Below are 22,761 nucleotides of genomic sequence, written 5' to 3' on the forward strand. Positions count from 1 at the left end.
AGCAGAACAATAAAATAAAAAGAATTAAAAACCCTGTGGAAGATATGTAGATAAGGAATTTACAGATCCTTAAGGTTCATCTCTAAAAGACTGTATTTAAGGCACTGAGAGGCCTATTGGTTGAATATTAATTTAAAATTACCCTTTCCATCTCACTAGACTCAAAGTGGACATATCTGTCAGTTTCAGTGTCTCATTTTCTTATTTTTCCAAACATAAGTTCATTTTGTTTTGAAATTTGAGAAATTCACCAATCTTAAGTTTGGTTCATCCTGAATGTTGTGATTTTTTAAAAAAAAGTTTGCATGAAAATTCATAAGCATTTTTGTGCACGTTTCTAATATAATTTTGTGTGCATTTTTCTTCATATACACATTTGCAAGCAATCTTTCTAACATAAAGCATGCTCATATTATTTTTCCTAATGTGTGTTTTGCAAAATTCTAAGAAATGTGAACTTTAAAGACTGAGTTTAAGTTCCTTTGGAGTTTGAAAATGTGGAATTCTGTAGCTCAGTGTGGAATTCTGTATTAAAAACCAGTGTGGCATAGTGTTAGAGAGTTGGACTGGTACTTAGAAGACCTCGGTTCTAGTCCCCAATTAGCCACATAGCACACTGGAGGACCTTGGGCTGACCTTCAGTCTAACCTACCTCACAGGGTCCAAAAATTGAGACATCTATGTTGATCCTACTGTATGTTATTTATATGTATACACATATGCGCACACAAGAGAACAGCAGTAACCAATGCCCAGTTCATTAAAATCAGGTAATACTCAGAGCACTTGATCCAGCAAAGGACAATGTAGTGGTTACTATGTTGGAGTCTGATTGAAGAGACCTAGGTTCAGATCTCTGATGAAGCTCATTGCCTGAGCATGGGCTGCTCACTGTCTAGACCTGACCTACCTCTCAAGGTTTTAATGAGCATAAAGTTTGTGTGTGTGTTAGCTCACACCCATGTATGTGCAATCCTGAGTTCAGTGGAAAAAGAGTGGGATATAAATGTGAAGATTATTAAAGCACCACGTAGAGCATAACTTGACATTTCTAACAGATCATAGAACATTTATGTTATGTTCAAACATAAATATAAAGAACCTGTACTCCCATATTTTAAATGGCATGGAAACCTGGGCCCAGCTCTCTGACAAGGGTGGTGAATCCCTTGTTGAGGTGGCAGATCAGGAAGGATGGCAGATTGCATTTCCAACATGTACTAGTGGGTGCACCACGAGAACCTCCTAAAGGAAATTCCTTTCCTTTTCCCCAAACCATCATTCACTGTGATGACCAAAGTGTGCTTCCTTGCTTGGAGAGCCCACGGTGGTACAATGACCACTCAAGGAACCTGAAGCATCTTTGAAGCCTACAAGCATATCAACTATCTAGAAATGCTTGTGGTGAAGAAAGTTCTAGTGGCATTCCAGATGTTCCTCACTGGCTACCATATCCAGATTACCACAGACAATACCACAGTAGTCTTCTGTGAGAATAAGCAGGGTGCACTTGCTCCATCCCATTGACTTTCTTCGCTGTCCAGGTTTGGGATTCATGCATCGGGAGGAGTGTAACTTTGACAGCCATCCATGTCACTGGATCCAGCAATATACTCACCAACAGGTTTGGGAGGAGAACTCACAACACTCATGAGTGGCAGCTGAACTCAGTCCCCCTACAACAGGTCTTCAATACCTGGGGAACACCCTACATAGATTTGTTCGTCACTTGAGACAATGCTGTATGCAACAACTTCTGCTCTTAGGCAGGACAGGACGGGCTCTCTGGAGATGCATTCCTGCTGAATTGGATGGGGACTTTCTGCCTTTCCCCTGCTTCCTTTTGACAATGAGACTACTGGTGAAGCTTTGTTGGGATGCTGCTGACAGCATCCTTATGACACCATGGTGGCCAAGAAAACAATTGTTCACTTGCCTCCTAAGGATCTCAGCTTGGACCTACTTCAAGCTCCTGTCAAACTCAAACCTCATCTCTTGTGATCATGGCAGGGGTCTCCATCTGGATGCCAACACACTACACCTAAGAGTATGGAGGATCCCACCCTAGACCAATCTAGTTCTACTATCCCAAATGAACTACAGTTTATTTTCAATGCAGCTCTCAAGCCTTCCACAAGAAAATCTTCTGCAACAAAATGGAAAGCCTTCACCACCTCTGCATCTACAAAGATTTTTGATGCCTGCCATTATACAGTAAAACAAGTTCTTCTTTTTAAATGCACTTTTCTGAAGGAAACTTAAAATGCCTTCCATCTAAATTTATTTGGTGGTAATCACCTCCTTCCATGACCCTGCCCAGGGGTTGTCAGTTTCCTCCCAGACACTGGCAAAATGTTTCTGTGAGGACTGCCTGCCTGTATAATCCCTTACACTGAACTGGAGCCTATCTGTGGTTCTGCAAGCATTAGTGACTGTAGATCTCCATATACTGTTGCACAAGGTGGCTTTCCTTGTTGTTATTACCTCTGCTCACTGTTCCATTGAACTATGTGCTTTACAGGTGGATCCTCCATACCTTGCCTTTCACAAGGATAAGGTGGTGGTGCATCCTGACTCCTCCTTCCTTCAAAGGTGGTCTCCTCTTTTCGCATAAACCATGACATTATTTTACCTTTTTTCCCCTTCCCTCTCCAACCCAGTGGAATAGATGCTGCATACCCTGGATATGCATAGTGCACAGATGTTCTACTGCTCCAGGGCCAAATCTTTTAGACAGCAGCTTTTTATCTGCCATGGAGACAGTAATACAGGACAGCTGGTGTCTTCCCAAACTCCTTGCATCTTAAGTCAAGCAAATTATCTCCCTATCCTTTGACCTGGTTTACAGCTACCAACCCACCCTATGGTACATTCCAGCAGAGTGATGGTGACATCAACAGCCCTCCATGCTGGGATACCATTACCTGTCCTATGCAAGGTGGCTACCTGGTCAACCCCTTCCACCTTCATTAGGCACTACAGGCTCGACGTCTGTGCCAGATCTGACTGTATATTTTGGAGAATAGTCCTCTCTTATGCTAATGACCTCCTTCAATGGATCACTGCCTTGTCGTGGCGAAGGGGCTTGCATAGCTCAATAAAGCAATGAGCTATGCTGTGCAGGGCCACCCAAGACAGACAGGTCATAGCAGAGCGCTCTGACAAAACGTGTTCCACTGGAGAAGGAAATGGCAACCCACTCCTGTATCTTTGCCATGAAAACCCCATGGACAGTACCAAAAGGCAAAAAGATATGACGCGGGAAGATGAGCCACTCAGGTCGGAAGGTGTCCAGTATGCTACTGGGGAAGAGCAGAGGGCTAGTACTAGTAGCACCACAAAGAATAAAGCGACTGGGTCAAAGCCAAAAGAATACTCAGTTACAGATGTATCTGATGGTGAAAGGAGAGTCCGATGCTGCAAAGATCTATACTCCATAGGAACCTGGAATGTAAGATCCATGAATCAAGGCAAGCTGGATATGGTCAAACGAGAGATGACAAGACTGAACATCGACATCTTAGGAATCAGTGAACTAAAATGGACAGGAATGGGTGAATTTAATTCAGATGACCATCAGGTATACTACTGCGGGCAAGAATCCCTCAGAAGAAATGGAGTAGCCTTCATAGTCAATAAAAGAGTAAGAAAAGCAGTACTGGGATACAATCTCCAAAATGACAGAATGATCTCAGTTCGAATCCAAGGCAAACCATTCAACATCACAATAGTCCATGTCTGTCCCCCAACCACTGGTGCTGAAGAGGCTGAAATTGACCAGTTCTATGAAGGCCTACAACACCTTCTAGAATTAACACCAAAACATGATGTCCTTATCATCTTGGGGGATTGGAATGCTAAAGTAGGAAGCCAAAAGATAACTGGAATAACAAGCAAGTTTGGCCTTGGAGTACAAAATGAAGCAGGGCACAGGCTGGTAGAATTTTGTCAAGAGAATACGATGGTCATAGCAAACACTCTTTTCCAACAACCCAAGAGACAACTTTACACATGGACATCATCAGATGGTCAACACAGAAATCAGATTGACTATGTGCTCTGCAGCCAAAGATGGAGAAGCTCTATCCAGTCAGTAAAAACTAGACCAGGATCTGACTGTGGCTCAGATCATGAGCTTCTTGTTGCAAAATTTAGGCTTAAATTGAAGAAAGTAGGTAAAAGCACTAGGCCACTCAGGTATGACCTAAATCATATCCCTGATGAATATACAGTAGAGGTGACAAATAGATTTAGGGAATTAGATCTGATAGACAGAGTGCCTGAAGAACTATGGACGGAGGTTCGCAACATTGTACAAGAGGCAGCAACTAAAACCATCCCAAAGAAAAAGAAATGCAAGAAAGCAAAATGGCTGTCTGAGGAAGCTTTACAAGTAGCTGAGGAAAGGAGGGAAGCAAAAAGCAAGGGAGAAAGATACACGCAACTGAATGCAGAATTGCAGAGAATAGCTAGAAGAGATAAGAATGCCTTCTTAAATGAACAGTGCAAAGAAATAGAAGAAACCAATAGAATAGGGAGGACCAGAGATCTCTTCAAGAAAATTGGAGATATGAAGGGAACGTTTCATGCAAAGATGGGCATGGTAAAGGACCAAAATGGCAGGAACTGAACAGAGGCAGAAGAGATTAAGAAGAGGTGGCAAGATTACACAGAGGAACTATACAAGAAAGAGCTTAACGTCCCTGATAACCACGATGGGTTGGTCACCAACCTTGAGCCAGACATTCTGGAATGTGAAGTCAAATGGGCCTTAGGAAGTCTGAGCAACAACAAAGCTAGTGGAGGTGACAGTATTCCAGCTGAGCTATTCAAAATCTTAAAAGACGATGCAGTAAAAGTGCTACACTCAATATGCCAGCAAATCTGGAAAACTCAACAGTGGCTGCAGGATTGGAAAAGGTCAGTTTACATTCCGATCCCAAAGAAGGGAGGAAAGCTATGGCAAATCTAGACAGCATAATAAAAAGCAGAGACATCACCCTGCCAACAAATGTGCATATAGTCAAGGCTATGATTTTCCCAGTTGCAATGTATGGCTGTGAAAGCTTGGACCATAAGGAAGTCTGAGTGCCAAAGGATTGAGGCCTTTGAATTGTGGTGCTGGAGGAGACTCCTGCGAGTCCCTTGGACCGCAAGGCGATCAAACCGGTCAGTCCTAGAGATCAACCCTGACTGCTCTTTAGAAGGCCAGATACTGAAGATGAAACTCAAATACTTTGGCCACCTAATGAGAAGGAAGGACTCCCTGGAGAAGAGCCTGATGCTGGGAACAATAGATGGCAAAAGAAGAAGGGGATGGCAGAGAATGAGGTGGCGAGATGGAGTCACTGAAGCAGTTGGTGTGAGCTTAAGTGGACTCCGAGGGATGGTGGAGGACAGGAAGATCTGGAGGAATGTTGTCCATGAGGTCGCGATGAGTAGGATCACGATTTCTCGACTAACAACAAAATGCTAATGACACCTCCCACCATCTGGATACAGGTATGCTCATTAGTCACCCATATGTGTGATGCATAGAGACCATGAAGGAGGTCAGGTTGCTTACCTGTAACTGTCATTCTTTGAGTGGTCATCTGTACATTCACACAACCCACCCACCAACCCAATTTGGTGTCTTGTTGCTGATCTTTTGCTCTTGTGTTTTTTCTTTCTCTTCACTCCTCCTTTTGAATGAAGCCTACTGACTTCACACCTGCCTTTTTCTTGCTTGTCTGGGTTTCCTAGCAGACCAACTCTTTTTTCAGAACTAAGTTCCACTGCGCTCTTTAGGACTTAGTCCCACATATATGTGCATATGATTTTGGCTTTATGACCCTTGCTGAAAGGTTATGTTGGCTGTGGGTCTAAATTGCATTAACATTTGGACATGCTGCTTGTGGGGATTAACAGATGGTGGAAACAGGTATGTTTTGAGCAAGTTGCTATTTCTCAGATTTACTTATGAAACAGAAACAGTGATACCAGTGGGTGTGTCCCATTTGTACCTGGGAAAGAGTTAGGAAATAAATTTCATGTACTTTATTACCTTTTCTCCCACAAGGGCAGGAGGCCTGCTAGCTTTAGGGAAGGTGCTGCCATTGAGATAGACTTGATTGAGCTTCCTGAAGGAGTCTGGGCCTTCTGGAACTCCCCAGTTGTGCCAACTGCCTCATGGCAGGAGGCAGACTTTCTTGGCTCTCATGTTCCACTGGGAGAGCAACAGCAAAAAGAAGATGAGTTGGAGCATCAGGTGCAAGGCAAGCTCTGGGGAGGAGCTGGCCTGAAGAAGACTCCCTCCCATAGGCATATCTGCGTGGGCAAACCTCATGATACTGCTGCACAGGTGTGCATATTGTAGACCTTGATGCCACCTTTCCAGGCAACCAGTCTGCAGGCCCCCACACCTACCACCACACAAGTGGTGTGCCAGGACCTAGACCAAGGTGCTTTGCCTGCTGCTACACAGGCAAACTAGCCTAGTGCTCAGAAGCTGAGAACCCCTAGTTTAGAGCACTTCTGTTTCCACCTGACAAAGATGGATGCATGCGCTGCTTACATTTGGCTGTTTGTATCTACTGAATAAAGATTACTGTTCTACCATGATATAGAACTATACATTTTTCACCTTCAAAAATGGCTCTGGGGAAGTCTTGAAGTGCTTCCCCACCCCCACCTCAGTACAGCATTGGTAAGCTCTTGATGAGTGGCTCTTTTTCCATCATGTGCAAATGTTTGGCTTGCCAGATTATCCAAAATGAATGCGCATTTCCTCTTATGTAATCCACATATCCTTTGAACACTTTAGTCCCCATACTTTGCACTTGTTACCTGCTGCGTAGACTTTATAATATACAAACCAAAGCACATCTATAACTAATTGTCATGAGTGATTTGGATAGATGTGCTTGCTAATAAGCTCTGTATTGGTCTACATCGTCAGGATTATGGGATGTTCTGCTTAGCTTTCATAAGCATTATACAAACCAAAGAGCTTGCACTGTTATGGTGCAGGCCAGTGAGGCTGTCCATAACCTTCTGAACTCAGAGGATTATGGGCATCCTGTACATGGATGGAGAAGCACAGAGGTGAAGATTGTCTTTAAAATATTCGTTTTATACAAAAGTAATCAACCACACAATTACAGAAGAAGAAAAAAAGAAAGCAAATATTACAGTTTTTGAATGAAATTTGAAAAAATCCATAACACTAATTATATATATGTATTAGTGTATAACAGAGTATAGTACCATTATTGCATAAACTTCAATGAAGTTATTGACCACCAAATTCTGAAAGAAAAGTGACATTTCTCAATATGGCAAAGATCAGTTTCCAATACATTTTATTACAGGCCTTCTCCACATCCAAAGAAATAATAGCAGCTGTGTCTGTTCTATCCTTACTTAATACAATCAATCTAAGATTATTACCACTGCCTATTTTTAATGCATCCCACCTAGTCTAGTTGGACTAACAACTTGTTGTAGTCTGTCAGCCAAAATTGCATTATTTTATTTTAATAATGTTATTTTGGCTCTTGGCAGAGCAGCGGAGCAGCAGAGTCTGGGAGAGTGTGATCAGGGAGGCCAGGGGCCTGACGAAAGCAAGGTAGGAGCTGAGCAGAGGAGTGGGGGGTGGGGGGCAAGAGCAGGAGAGAGGAAGGAAGGCGGGGCCAGAGAGGCCCAGGAGGAAGCAGAGAGGCAGGGTGAGTTAAAATTAACCTTACCTTTATACCAAATGAATTGCATGCTTTAAGTTTCAGAATTTAAGACACTTAACTTTTCTGATCTAGCTAGTTCCCAGACAGATTGAATTAGTGTACTTTCTGCCTCAGCTTTCTCCAGTGGGCCTCCTGATTCCTAACAGCTCGTTGCTCAGTGGTGCTTCTCCCAGTGATCGTACCACCTCAGCATGAAATATTCATGTAACTATGAAAAAGTAGTACTTGAATGGGTTCTTTGTAAGAGGAAAAAGGGCAGGATAGAAATTTAATAACAAATATGCTTGTACTTTCCTTATCTATTTTTCCTGCTGCATTGTGTCAGTGAGATTTAAGCTTGTTTTCTTGATCTTTGTACAATACCTGGAAAAGTGGTGGTAGCATCATCATCATCATCATGAAACGTCATCACAATTCCATGGTCCAACCTGAAAAATGAAAAAAAAAATGCCAAGCTTATTGCTTATATTTTATTTAGCATAATACTAAACACTCCAAATGGTAAGTGACTAAACAAAGGTCAGCTTCCCTCTCCTGATGATGGTACAAAATTTTAAACCACAATATCAATTGTAGCTTCATATCGGAGATCTTGGTGTAGTGGCCTTACAGTTAGACCGTTATAAAGAATACACAAAACGATTAAGGGACATCTTCTTTGCAAGGTGTTTTTAGTGTGAGATGCTGTGGCAGCTTCATCGGCTTGCTCACTTTTTGACAGTGGCACAAGACACAGAGGTTTTCTAGCATGAGGCTTTTAACCCACCATAGAAAACAAAAATAGCGAGATAAAAATACGCAGAGGAGCCATCCTTAATCTGATAATAATTAAGAAGCAGAAGCCTTGGTAAAGTGGCCAGTTAAAAGCCTCATATGTCATACGGAGGTGGGTAGAGACCTGTTCTCCCCTGCAGAGGAAGGCAAGATGCGCTCTTAACGGAGCAAAGCTCAGGGAACCAAGGTTCAGTTGAGATGCCAGGAAGCACTTCCTGACAGTTAGGACCCCGAGGGTGTGGAATGGGCTTCCACAGGAGGTGGTTGAGGCCCCATCAGTGAGGGTGTTCAAAGATAGGCTGGACATGGAGGGCATGTCGTGAGTGGAGCCGGCTGGAGCCAGGGGTCAGACGGGGGTCACAAGGCCCTTGTGACCCCTTCTGACTCGCTCTGTTTCTGTGTTTCTAAGCCCAAGATCCAAAGCTCTGAATTAAAATAAAAAGTAAATGCAATGATGGAACAATCCAAAATGAAGCAAAAGTTAGTGCCAGAAGATGAGACTCCCAGGTCAGAAGGCACTTAACTAGCTATTGGGGGAAGAACAAAGATCAGTTACACATAGCACTGTTTCTAATGATGCAACTAGATCAAAGCAGAAAGGATCTAGTTGCATCATACTGGCTGTCATGCACAGAGGTGAAAGGAAAGTCTAATGCTGCACAACACATACAAATACAACATGGAATGTGAGAAATATGAATCAAGGCAAGCTGGAGACCATTAAACAAGAAATGGAATAGTAAAACATCACTGTTCTTGGTGTGAGTGAAATAAAGTGTACTGGAATGGGACATTTTCAATCAGAAGCACAAACTCAGAAGAAATGAAGTGGCTCCAATGCTGGATGAAGCACAGGCAGTAGGGGTCCTTTATGCAAAGTCTCACTAAAAACAATCAGTCAGAATCTGTGGGAAACCTATCAACATAACCACCATCCAAGTCTATGCTCCAACAACAGATGCAGAAGAAGAAGAAATTGAAAACTTGCATGCAGGTGTCCAAGAAGAAACTGATAATACATCAGAACAAGACATGCTGCTATTCCTAGGTGGCTAGAATGCAAAAGCAGGAAACAGCAGAATCAAATGTTGTAGGAAAATTTGGCCTAGGGCTAAAAAATGGAGCAGGGGAACAATTCACAGAATTACATGACTTTTATTTGCAAATAGGGCTTTTCCATGAATATCCTTTTATTCAGGCCAAGTTTTTTTTGAGATGGAGAGAGCACAGACAGAGGCAAGAAAATGCCAGAAGCTGTCCTCCACTAGAACAGATACTAATTGGAATAACGGGGGCCAAAAATAAAGGAATGACCTCCTGTTTTAATCTTTCAGTGGAACACAGCACTTCCCAATCACTGGTTTGCAGAAAGTATTTTCAACCAATCCAGGCAAGTATTAAAGCTAGCCAGCAGGGAGAAGATTAAGGATTGTTCCAGATGGAGGGTCGTCAGAGTCACCTATCGCTGGACTTCTTCTGGAGAGTATAAGTGGAATTTCCATGTACTACCCACATTGTGGGGGAGCTTACTGTTACATGCAGCACCCTTCCATCCATACCAGCCAGTACAATTGCAGCCATTGCCTGGCTGCTTTATCCAACCATGTTCTTTGTACCAAATTGTTGTTTCTTCTCCAGAACTGCAGTATTCTGGAAGTCTGAAGGTTCATGGCTTCACATTTATTCCCATGTAAGTGCATGTCACTGTAATTAGGATCGGGAGTATGATGCTCTAGAAGTGGAGTGTTAAATTTCCCTCCAACTGTTTTTTCCCTGACATCCTATCCTGCTGGCTCAACATTCAACTAAAAAAAGGGTATCTGCTGTGCCTGTGGGATTTCAGGGGATAAACTGGGGAGTGGGGGGAGGAGAAGGTTAGGTTTAACCCTCTCCTCTCAGAGTGCTACAGTCATCTAAATCTGGATCCATCCCCTTATCTGTCTTCAACAGACAAACTTAACTTTTTTTTCCTAAAAGGTTTGTGCTCCTTACAGGACATACTGAATTATTTTTGCAGAAAAATGAGGCAAAAATGTATTAATTCTTAATTGTTGGACATACTGGATATTTTATTAGTTGAATAATCAGTATTTCAAATTATTTAAATTATATTTCAGCTTATGCAAAGTAATGCAAATTTTAGTGATGGCAAGTGGCTAAAATAAGAAACAAATGAAACTGAACTTTTAAGAAGTCTAATAACAATTGTTTAAACAGTGATGATGAACCTTTGCAAAAGATTGCTAAACTTGCCCTGCCAAATGCTTCCTGATCACTGTTTTTTTTCCTCCTTTCTTTCCTCCTTTCTTTCCTTCTTTCTTTCTCTGTGTAAATATTTTGGGACAATGATGTAAGTGTTACTGATTTGCACAACTTGGACTTAACTCCAAGTAATTATGCATATGAATGCACTGCACAACTAAGACTTGCTTACCCATAACTATTTAATAAAGTTTAGGAATGTTTTTAACTGTGTTTGGTGTGCCCAGCAATGCTTCTCCAGATTTTATTCTGTTTAATGGTTGATCCTTTTAACACTATTTATTCATAACTTAGGTGGCTGTTTGTAGTGTACATAGCCATGTTTGCTGGTTTCTTTGCTTTGCAGTAAAAGGCACATAACATGTCTGGTTTTCTTCTATTCAAAGTAAATATAACACTGTTTAAATACTAAGAAGTTCCTGTATGCTATTCTTGCATAAATAGGAAACCTGAATGCCTTTTTAACACCTCAGCGCAAGGACAGTCCATCAATTACTAGTGTTCCATCAGAGATGAGGTCACTATTCCTCCTATCAGTGTTATAATGCATGCTCTTTTACTTTCTGTGTAGTTGTTCATAAATCCCTAGCATGCAATTTGCCTTTTTACTGCTACTGCACTCTGAGTTAACATTTTCATGGCGCTACCATCACCTCTATCTTTTCCCTGGAAAATCACAGTCAGTTCAGTAGGGTCAATCTGCTTGCCCCAGAGTACATCATGTTACACGTACATGAATTTATGCTTTCTCCTTTTGATGCCCCATCATCAAGTTTGGCAAGGTATTACTGGAGCCCTTTGGTTTGCTTACTGCATCAACTAGCTCATTGCTATCTATTCACTGATAGTCTCAAGAAATTATAAGACAGGAACTATATCCATTCTGTCTCAGGGTATCTGGTTCCATTTTTTAATAAGTCTAGCTTTAATAATACACTCCACTAATTTATGCAGGGCAGGTTAAGTTAATAAGCCAGTAATCTTCTAGTTCCTCATTGGACTTAAAAAAAAATCTCCATTAAATTGGCCTCAAAACCTTGGGCAGGACTTTAATTCCCCCCCCCCCCAAATAATGTTTATTAAGAAATCAAATCTTCACATTTAAGTTACTGGAGAACTTGCAGGTGTACACCATCCTGACCTGTTTTCTTGTTAGTCTGCAATGTGACAATTAGCCCCAGAAAGTCTTGCCATTTTATTTAAGGTTTAAATATGTACATCTCTTGGTAATTTTTAGATCTGAATGTCTATTGATCATCAATCAGCAATGACTTATTTAAAGAATCCATTCATCGTCTCTGCAGACTTTCTACCCTATGGGCCTCAATCCCCATAACTACGAATGAGACATCCATATCGGGGAAGGGAACTCTCAGTTATGTTCCTGTCCTATTTATTTATGTAGCCCCCCTCCCAACTATAATCTATCTGGATATTGTGTACAGTACCAAGGGCCTTCCTCTGAGGGCCAAATTTAGAGGACAGTAACAAGGGACAGAGCTTTTTCTCAGGTGTCCCCCTCCTTAGAGAACAACCTCCCCTCTGAGGCTTGCTTGGCACCAACCTTGTTATCTTTTAAGCACCAGGTTATCTGTATACTTACACACAGATATTCAAGAGCTTGGGGAGATTACCAATTCCATGAGTTTACAAGTCTGCCCTTCATTATATGCTATTTTAGAGGTTTTTAATCTGTTTTTACATTTTAGTATATAGAAAATGTAGTATATCTCCTTCATGGATCACTGCCTTGTCGTGGCGAAGGGGCTTGCGTAACTCAATGAAGCTATGAGCTATGCCATGCAGGGCCACCCAGGACTGTCAGGTCATAGCAGAGAGCTCTGACAAAACGTGATCCACTGGAGAAAGAAATGGCAACTCACTCCTGTATCTTTGCCATGAAAACCCCATGGACAGTACCAAAAGGCAAAAAGATAAGACACAGGAAGATGAGCCCCTCAGGTCGGAAGGTGTCCAGTATGCTACTGGGGAAGAGCGGAGGGCTAGTACTAGTAGCGCCAAAGAATGAAGCGACTGGGTCAAAGCCGAAAGGACACTCAGTTGCAGATGTATCTGGTGGTGAAAGGAGAGTCCGATGCTGTAAAGATCTATACTCCATATGAACCTGGAATGTAAGATCCATGAATCAAGGCAAGCTGGATGTGGTCAAACAAGAGATGACAAGACTGAACATCGACATCTTAGGAATCAGTGAACTAAAATGGACAGGAATGGGTGAATTTAATTCAGATGACCATCAGGTACACTACTGTGGGCAAGAATCCCTCAGAAGAAATGGAGTAGTCTTCATAGTCAATAAAAGAGTAGGGAAAGCAGTACTGGGATACAATCTCCAGAATGATCTCAGTTTGAATCCAAGGCAAACCATTCAACATCACAATAGTCCAAGTCTATGCCCCAACCACTGGTGCTGAAGAGGCTGAAGTTGACCAGTTCGATGAAGGCCTACAACACCTTCTAGAATTAACACCAAAACATGATGTCCTTATCATCATGGGGGATTGGAATGCTAAAGTAGGAAGCCAAAAGATAACTGGAATAACAGGCAAGTTTGGCCTTGGAGTACAAAATGAAGCAGGGCACAGGCTGGTAGAATTTTGTCAAGAGAATACGATGGTCATAGCAAACACTCTTCCAACAACCCAAGAGACAACTCTACACATGGACATCACCAGACGGTCAACACAGAAATCAGATTGACTATGTGCTCTGCAGCCAAAGATGGAGAAGCTCTATCCAGTCAGTTAAAACTAGACCAGGATCTGACTGTGGCTCAGATCATGAGCTTCTTGTTGCAAAATTTAGGCTTAAATTGAAGAAAGTAGGTAAAAGCACTAGGCCACTCAGGTATGACCTAAATCATATCCCTGATGAATATACAGTAGAGGTGACAAATAGATTTAGGGAATTAGATCTGATAGACAGAGTGCCTGAAGAACTATGGACGGAGGTTCGCAATATTGTACAAGAGGCAGCAACTAAAACCATCCCAAAGAAAAAGAAATGCAAGAAAGCAAAATGGCTGTCTGAGGAAGCTTTACAAGTAGCTGAGGAAAGGAGGGAAGCAAAAAGCAAGGGAGAAAGATACACGCAACTGAATGCAGAATTGCAGAGAATAGCTAGAAGAGATAAGAATGCCTTCTTAAATGAACAGTGCAAAGAAATAGAAGAAACCAATAGAATAGGGAGGACCAGAGATCTCTTCAAGAAAATTGGAGATATGAAGGGAACGTTTCATGCAAAGATGGGCATGGTAAAGGACCAAAATGGCAGGAACTGAACAGAGGCAGAAGAGATTAAGAAGAGGTGGCAAGATTACACAGAGGAACTATACAAGAAAGAGCTTAACGTCCCTGATAACCACGATGGGATGGTCACCGACCTCAAGCCAGACATCCTGAAATGTGAAGTCAAATGGGCCTTAGGAAGTCTGAGCAACAACAAAGCTAGTGGAGGTGACAGTATTCCAGCTGAGCTATTCAAAATCTTAAAAGACGATGCAGTAAAAGTACTACACTCAGTAAGCCAGCAAATTTGGAAAACTCAACAGTGGCCACAGGATTGGAACAGGTCAGTTTACATTCCAATCCCAAAGAAGGGCAATGCCAAAGAATGTTCAGACTACCGCACCATTGCACTCATTTCACATGCTAGGGAGTGGAACTAGAGATCAAATTGCCAATATGCGCTGGATCATGGAGAAAGCTAGGGAGTTCCAGAAAAACATCTACTTCTGCTTCATTAATAATGCTAAAACCTTTGATTGTGTGAATCACAACAAATTGTGGCAAGTTCTTAAAGAGATGGGAGTACCAGACCATCTTATTTGTGTCTTGAGAAACCTATATGCAGGTCAAGAAGCAACAGTGAGAACGGGACACGGAACCACTGATTGGTTCAAAATTGAGAAAGGAGTTTGGTAAGGCTGTATACTGTCACCCTGCCAATTTAACTTATATGCAGAGCACATCATGAGAAAGGCAAGCCTAGATGAATCACCAGTTGGAATTAAGATTGCTGGGAGAAATATCAGCAACCTCAGATACGCAGATGATACCACTCTAATGGCAGAAAGTGAAGAGGAACTAAAGAGCCTCTTGATGTGGGTGAAGGAGGAGAGTGCAAAAGTTGGCTTGAAACTCAACATTAAGGAAACTAAGATCATGGCATCTGGTCCTCTCACTGCCTGGCAAATAGATGGGGAAGAAATGGAGGTAGTGATAGATTTTATTTTCCTGGGCTCCAAGATCACCACAGTTGGGGACTGCAGCCAAGAAATTAAAAGACGCTTGATCCTGGTGAGGAAAGCTATGGCAAATGTAGATAGCATACTAAAAAGCAGAGACATCACCCTGCCAACAAAAGTGTGTATAGTCAAGGCTATGGTTTTCCCAGTTGCCATGTATGGCTGTGAAAGTTGGACCATAAGGAAGTATGAGCACCGAAGAACTGAGGCCTTTAAATTGCGGTGCTGGAGGAGACTCTTGCGAGTCCCTTGGACTGCAAGGCGATCAAACCAGTCAGTCTTAGTGGAGATCAACCCTGACTGCTTTTTAGAAGGCCAGATACTAAAGATGAAACTCAAATACTGTGGCCACCTAATGAGAAGGAAGAACTCCCTGGAGAAGAGTCTAATGCTAGGAACAATAGATGGCAAAAGAAGAAGGGGATGGCAGAGAATGAGGTGGCTAGATGGAGTCACTGAAGCAGTTGGTGTGAGCTTGAGTGGACTCTGGGGGATGGTGGAGGAGAGAGGAAGGCCTGGAGGAATGTTGTCCATGGGGTCGCGATGGGTCGGACACGACTTTTCAACTAACAACAACAATATTGAAAAAGTCGTATAATATTTTATTGTATTGTTTGAATGAATTGTTGTTGAACTGCCCAGAATGCTTCAGCTATTGGGTGGTATAGAAATGGAATAAATTATACAATTATTACATCTCCCTGCCATTCTAAATTACTCTTAATAAACCTATAGCCACGAATGTAGGAAAGTCTATAATCTGCCTGCCATGGTCTGTGCTCATCTGCCCACTCAAACAGTATAATCTGAGAACAAGCTTGCAAACAGTATAATCTGATAACTAAGAACAGGATATCCAGGGATGGAAGGACAGAACCCCATGAACGTGCTTCCTGTTGTCAGTTGCATGCTTTCATTAAAATTTCCCAGCAACTGCTCACCTGTGACTGGACATCCCTGAAAAGCTTGCCGAAATGCATCAGTTGCTTATTCCTAATATTGTCTTGGAAGTTTGTTTGACTCTACTGCTGTTCACATTTCTTTTCTTTCAAGTGTATCAGTGCTCCTAATTCCTATGAAAAACAATGACTAAACAAAGGTCAGCTTCTCTCTCTCTCAGCAAGAATATTCTTCCTTTGTAGCCTTGACTTCCTTCCACTTCTTATATGTGTCCTTTTTATTTTCCGATCATCTGATCTTTTTGTGGAGCCACATTGACTTTCATTGTCTTCTACCTCTTTTCTAATTGGAATTAGGTGTAATTGTTCCTTTATAACTTCCTTTTAAAAAAAAAAACCAATAATCTTTTACTCATTTTCTCATTTGAATCACTTGCCTTGGGACTTTGCTTATTATTGTTCTGAGCTTATTAAAACCAGCTTTCCCAAAATCTAGGGTACATGCTTGGTTACACTTGGCTTTTGCTTCCTTTAGAATCGAGAATTCTGGTCACTTTCCCCCAGAGTTCCCATAACTGCCACTTTGTCCACTAGGTCTTCAACACATGCCAGGAATTTTGCCGAGGGGCTATGTTTGGCAGAATTTGTCTCGCAACAGATATTGGGCAGATTGAAGCCTCCTATAAATATTACCTCATCCCTCCTTGAAACATTGCCACTTTGCTTTTAAAAATTTAATCCTTGTCTTCTCCTGGGTGGTTGGTAATAGACTCCAGCCCTGATGTCTCTTTTATTCCTTGCTCCATTTATATTAATCCAGATGCTCTTGATGGGGCTACTAAGCTCATCCTCCTGTATTTCTGTGCAGAGATATGTAACTTTAACATATAATACAACTCCATCTCCTTTCTGATCCTTCTGTTCTTTTTGAACAAGTTATATCCCACAGTTGCTAAATTCTAACTGGTATTCATCATACCATGTTTCTGCTATAGCTTAATACCTTCCTGTATTAAGAATCTGTGTTTGTGCTGTTTGTTTCCCATACATTGGCCCCACCTTGTTGCCAGACATTCACTTGGATCATTTTTCTTTCCCTTTTATTCCTTTCCCAAGAACTGGGAGGATGGAAGAGAAAACTATTTGGGTTCCAAATTGAAGAACATAACATCTGGACCTTACCCCCCCCCCAAAAAAAAAGTGAATGAAGCAAGCACTCAAAGCCATGTTATTAGAGTGTGCCTTTTAACCTCATTGATAACCATTAACTCCTGGAATATGCATGGGTTTGGACAATCACTAGTATTAGCCAGTTTGCTAGTATTAGCCAGTCATCTTTGACCTTTCCATGTCCTGTTTGTCTTCACCATTTAGATCTTAAATGGCTTGTTCTAAGTGGTTGAACTAGAGGGTGAGGCAGAAAGTGAAAAGCCACCTGAGGCAAGCTGTGAACCAACTGAAGTTGTGTTCTTGGATGACGAAGAGAACAATTCATTGGATTGCACATCCAAGATTAAAAGGCCTAAAAAGAAGGATCCAGTAATTGAGGTACTTTCACATTGGAAATAGACTTAAAACACACCACAGTCATTTAACTTTCCAAAACTATATTCCTTTTGCAATGGAAAAAATGAGGTTGGTCTTCAGTTCAGTAGCTATTTTGCTTCCTGTACAATTGTGGACTTTTATATACAAGGCCATGTCTGCTATAGCTCCTTTTGGTTTTATCAGAAAATTGAGATTTGAACAATGCCTAAAGAGTACAGTGGTACCTTGGCTCACGAACGCCTCAGTTCACAACCAAATCGGGTCACGAACAAAAAATTTCATTAAAAAATTGACTCAGGCCGTGAACTCCGCATTGGGTGGCAGCCACGATCACGGCCGGCCATCTCCCTCCCCGGCTCCCCCCGAGTGGGGAGATGGTCGCACTTGTGCATGGAAGACAGGTGTGATCACGATTGTGCTAGGGGGCGGGGGCGGAGATGGCCACAATCGTGCAAGGAGGGGGGAATGGCCTAGATCATGCCCATCTTTCCTGCACAACCACGATCTCGGCCATCTCCCCACCCAGCACAATCGCGCCCGTCTCTTCCCCCAGCGCACCCGTGATTGCGCCCATCTCTCCCCCCAGCATGCCCGCAGTTGCCCACCTATGGCCGCTTGTGCTGGGGGGGGCGGGGCGGGAAGATGGCCATGCTTATGCTCGGGGTGGGAGGTGAGAGGGCCGCGATCTTTGTTGTTGTCACTTTGCTTCAAATTTTCCTGATTAAAAAAAAAAAAAAAAATAGCTACAGAACAGATTAACCTTATTTACATTGAACCTTATGAGGAAATTTGACGTGGCTCACGACCAATTTGGGTCACAACCAGAGTCCTGGAACAGATTAAGTTTGTGAGCCAAGGTACCACTGTATTTGCTTCCCTGCTCTTCAGTTATATGACCTCCAGGTGGCACTGAGGTGTAGTAGACATAGCACAAATAAACGAGTGAAAAAAGTGTTTTCTTTCACTTCATTTTCTCTGCTCTAAAAACACCTCACTGGACATGCTTTTTAGATATAGAAGCAAAACTGGAGGGTCAGTTTATTGTCTAAAGAACTTGTGAACAACTGTAAACATAAATAAATGCCTTGTGTAGAAAAGTTCTAAATCAGTGTCCTCATCAGTAGAACTCATCTGAACTGTGAGGCATTCTTTGAATCATGTTCTCATTTTTTAGTAGTAAAGAGAAGTCTTTAAAAGGGACATATATCTAGCCATGCCAGTATTTTAGGACTGTAAATCCTGCACTTTAAGTGAAGGGGTTATTTTTAAAGATTTTACTCTGTGTTGTGTACGCAGTAAATACACTGTATAATGTCTGTGCTTAGCTAGACTTTGCCTGCTGTTTCAGCGCTAATCCTTTTCTTCAGCAGACTTGGGACAAATATGCTTGGAGTCACTGATACAGACAAATCTGGAATTTACAAGCATGTATCTTTTAACTGTGCTGACAAGGCTTTTTGAAAACTGGTGCTGCCACTTCCTATGAAAGCATATATGGAACATTTGCAAAACTTACCTTAAGTTGCAGACTCGGTCCTGTCTATCTTTAGAGAAAAGGCACTATCAGAACATCGTACAGTGGTACCTCAGCTCACGAATGCCTTGGCTCACATCAAATCGGGTCACGAACAAAAATTACTGAAAAATTTTTACTTGGGACGTGAACTCCACTTTGGGTGGCAACCAAGATCGCAGCCATTCCCCCCGCCCAGTGGGGAGATGGCCTCGATCACAGTTCGATTCATGCAGGGAAGGCGTCCGTGATCAGAGGTGCGCGGCTGCACTAAAGACAGGTTCAGCAAAGCAGAGCAATGGCGGCGATTGCCGAGAATCCGCTTGTTGTTCATGCAGCCGCATGCCTCTGATCATGGATGCCTTCCCTGCACGAAAGCAACTGCGATCCATGATCAGAGGCGCGTGGCTGCATGAATGACAAGGGGATTCGCGGCTCTGCTTTTCTGCACCCGTCTTTAGTGCAGCCGCGCATCTCTGATCACGGATCGCAGTTGCTTTTGTGCAGGAAAGACATGGTGATCAGAGGTACGTGGCTGCAGGAAAGATAGGAGCAGCAAAGCAGAACCGCAGGAGAGATGGCTGAGATTCTGCCTGTCTTTCCTGCAGGAGCGCGCCTCTGATTAGGCACCCCTTCCCTGCACAAAAGCAACTGCGATCAAGGCCATCTCCCCACCCGCAGCACACTGTTTGCGCCCATCTCTTTCTCCCCCAGTGCACCCGCGATCACACCCGTCTCCCCCCCACCCCCCAGCATGCCGGGATGACAGGCGCGTGATGGGATGACAGGCACGTGACGGGATGACAGGCACGATCTCGGTCATGCTGGGCGGGGTGCGGGGAGATGGCCATGCTTGTGCTAGGGGTGGGGGTGGGGAGATGGCTGCGATCTTTGTTGTTGTCACTTTGCTTCACATTTTTGTGATTTAAAAAATGGTTACAGAACGGATTAACCTTATTTACATTGAACCTTATGGGGAAATTTGACTTGGCTCACAACCAGTTTGGCTCATGACCAGAGTCCTGGAACGGATTAAGTTTGTAAGCCAAGGTACCACTGTATTTGCATTGACTCATCATGCCTAAACTGCTAATTCTAATGACTAGGCCTTTCAATATGCATCTTAAACTGCAGAGTGTAATCTTGCAATGCTATATTTAGAAAACAGGTAGACGGTAAGCGGCTAGGTGTCATATTACCTGCATGTTTCAATGCACATCAAAGCTGGAGCTAAAAGAACAAAGGAAGAAGTGCCTGAAGCCTAACTTGGAGAGTATAAAACCCTTTAGCATATTCATGTTACTGACATTAAGACTAGAGGTATTCTTAATTTACAAAGTTCATGCCTTGCAGGTAAATGTGTAATTGCCTTATCCAAACAGTTTTTGGAAAATCCAGCAGTGTTCTTGAATGTACTGTCTTAAGGATGTGCTTTCTAAGGAGGGAGGGAAGGAGATGAGAGCAATCCTTAAATTTACTGTGGCTCTCTAATAGTTGGCAATTTGGATCCAGGAGCTGCATTCTGTGGCTAGAATGCTCTGCTCATGGAAGGAGCTTCCACATACTTTTGAGGGAACCTCTCCTTCCCCCTGCACAACAGTTCTCCCCATTCATCAGAGTCCCTCAGCCCTCTATTTTCAGGAGTCTAAAGGGGAGGCAGGCACATGAATCAGTTTCTACCAATCCATTTGTACACATCTAAATCTGGATCCAACCAGGCATTTTTACTGCACTTTAGGGTATTGAAAATAATTCAGCTATATTGACAGAGATGGGCTGATCAGTGTGAATTCTCCCACATACAAGTAATAGCAGCCCTTCCGCACTTTGTGCTGCGCTGTTCAAGCTAGTAGTGATTGTTACTTATCTTTGGGCTGGAGTCCCCACTTAATTGCAATTTTTACTGTTTTGTGGTTTAACACTCCGTACACTGCCTTGGCTGGGTTTACCTAATATACCAGATTTATTTAAATTATCTCCAGATTTGTCAGTATAAAAACTGTCTTGTTTTTCTTTATATTTGGTTTTAATGACAAAGGAAACTACATATGCAGGTAGTTTTGGAGTTTTATATTTCCAAAAATGGGGAGAAAGGGGGACAGAGAGACTGTTTGCTGTTTCTCCTCCCAGGAACCCATGGGAGGGGTCCAAGTGCAACTTGAAGCCATCTTTACAGGTGGTAGAGGCTATCTACAGCCTCTTCCAACTTTCCTTCTTAAGAATCTAAGCAAGTGTATGACTTGAACATCTTACATAGTATTTTGTTACTGTTGAGTCACAAATGAACACCTAATGAAGTTGTTATGGTGATATACATTGCCTTTTGATATTTTTCCATGAACTCAGTGGAATGGCTGTCTCCTGGTGTGGAGCATAGCCACAGTGGAGCAAAGGATGCCCACCACACCTTTGCACTCCCACAGCAGTGTATAAATCCTTGCTATGGAACCCATAATCCAAATGTTAATCCAAGGAATGGGAGGGAATGGATCCTTTCTAAGGGATCATTGCCCTCTTGTTCAGAATAATGCCTGCCTTTTCTCAGAACCTCATTTTCCATGGTTGCATAGGAGCTGAATTCAGACCCTGCCATTTGGTCCCCAAGGGTTGTATTGGCCAATTTCTCTGCCTTTCCTAGCTTCTTTGGGTCAGCAACCTTCTCTTCAAGGGAACAAGCATGTCCCCTGAGAGCCAGGAGCTTACTGCAACAAGCACACATCACAGCTTAACACATGTTGCTTAACTCACTTGTGTGCTGACACTTTATTCTGGGTCTGAGACACTTAATCACTAGAGCTCTTCACCCTGAGAGACCCAGCCTTCCTTCTCATATAGTTCTTGGGAGATTAGCTCAACTGCTACTGCAGCCAATCTGATTGGAGAGTCTTGTCTGAAAAGCAAGGAGACTGTGTGTGCACTTCTGGTCAGTAACAGTGAATGGAAGTCTATGTTAATTGTCCCCTTGCAATTGGAGATATTCTATTCACTGGAGAGCACAATAGTCAATTCATTGTGGGTGATAACAGGCCAAGTGCAAGTGAATATGGATTGGAAAGGTTGAGTTCCTCTGTGGGTGTGCCATGAGACAGAGAGAGTGAGAGCAAGAGTGAGTGAGCAAGCACTTTTCTATCAGCCCTGAAAACCTGAACCCAATCTTTCACTTTGTGTTTATAAAAGACTCTTCCACAAGCTAGGCCTGCACAGTGGCTCTTGTCAGTAACCAAGCTATGGATTGTTTTTCCTTTCCCAAACTTGGGTGTAGAGTGTTGGCTCTTTGAGTAGAGCTGCAGGAGCTGTAACTTCTGTTGGATTTCACCCGGGAGCTTTAGCTTCCCACTATTAAATGTTTTAAAGGGTTCCTATTCTGGGGTTTTCCCACTTGGCTGTGTCCTTTTGTGGCCCCAGCTAACAGTCTATGAATGTTAGATAATTACCTGGAGTAATACATATATACATAGACACACTTTTTCCTCTCCACATTACTAGAACACAGATTTCCTGAAGTGAATTGGTGGGAGATTCAGGACAGCTACAAGGAAGTAATTCTTCACACATCACATAAACTGTAGAATTCACTGGAGAGCTGATGCTGATCCACAGGACATCGTGATGGTCACCATTTTGGATGGCTTTAAAAGGGACTGCACAAATTAATGAAGGAGAAGGCTATCAATGGCAACTAACCTTCTTGGCTGTGTTTTACCTCTGTTATCAGAAGTGATATGACTGTGAGATGCTGAGGCAGGCAGAACTCCTATACTTATCCTGCTTGAAAGA

General features: G+C 42.6%; 1 protein-coding gene across 5 annotated transcripts in view; it reads left to right on the forward strand.

The window, feature by feature from the left end:
• Positions 1-22,761, forward strand: part of REEP1 (receptor accessory protein 1) — a 63,264-nt gene that overhangs the window by 35,215 nt on the left and 5,288 nt on the right. For 2 of the 5 annotated variants that reach the window (XM_044447337.1, XM_044447339.1), the window contains one exon: positions 17,320-17,471. The exons of 1 other annotated variant lie outside the window; for it this stretch is intronic. In XM_044447337.1, coding sequence (XP_044303272.1) covers positions 17,320-17,471 — 152 coding nt within the window. Of the gene's footprint in view, positions 1-1,544; positions 3,152-17,297; positions 17,472-22,761 lie in introns of those variants that run through there. 2 more of the 5 variants (XM_044447341.1, XM_044447340.1) reach the window with 2 other exon arrangements.

The sequence above is a fragment of the Varanus komodoensis genome, unplaced genomic scaffold (genome assembly GCF_004798865.1).
Source record: "Varanus komodoensis strain SLA01 unplaced genomic scaffold, ASM479886v1 scaffold51, whole genome shotgun sequence".
Lineage (NCBI taxonomy): Eukaryota > Metazoa > Chordata > Lepidosauria > Squamata > Varanidae > Varanus > Varanus komodoensis.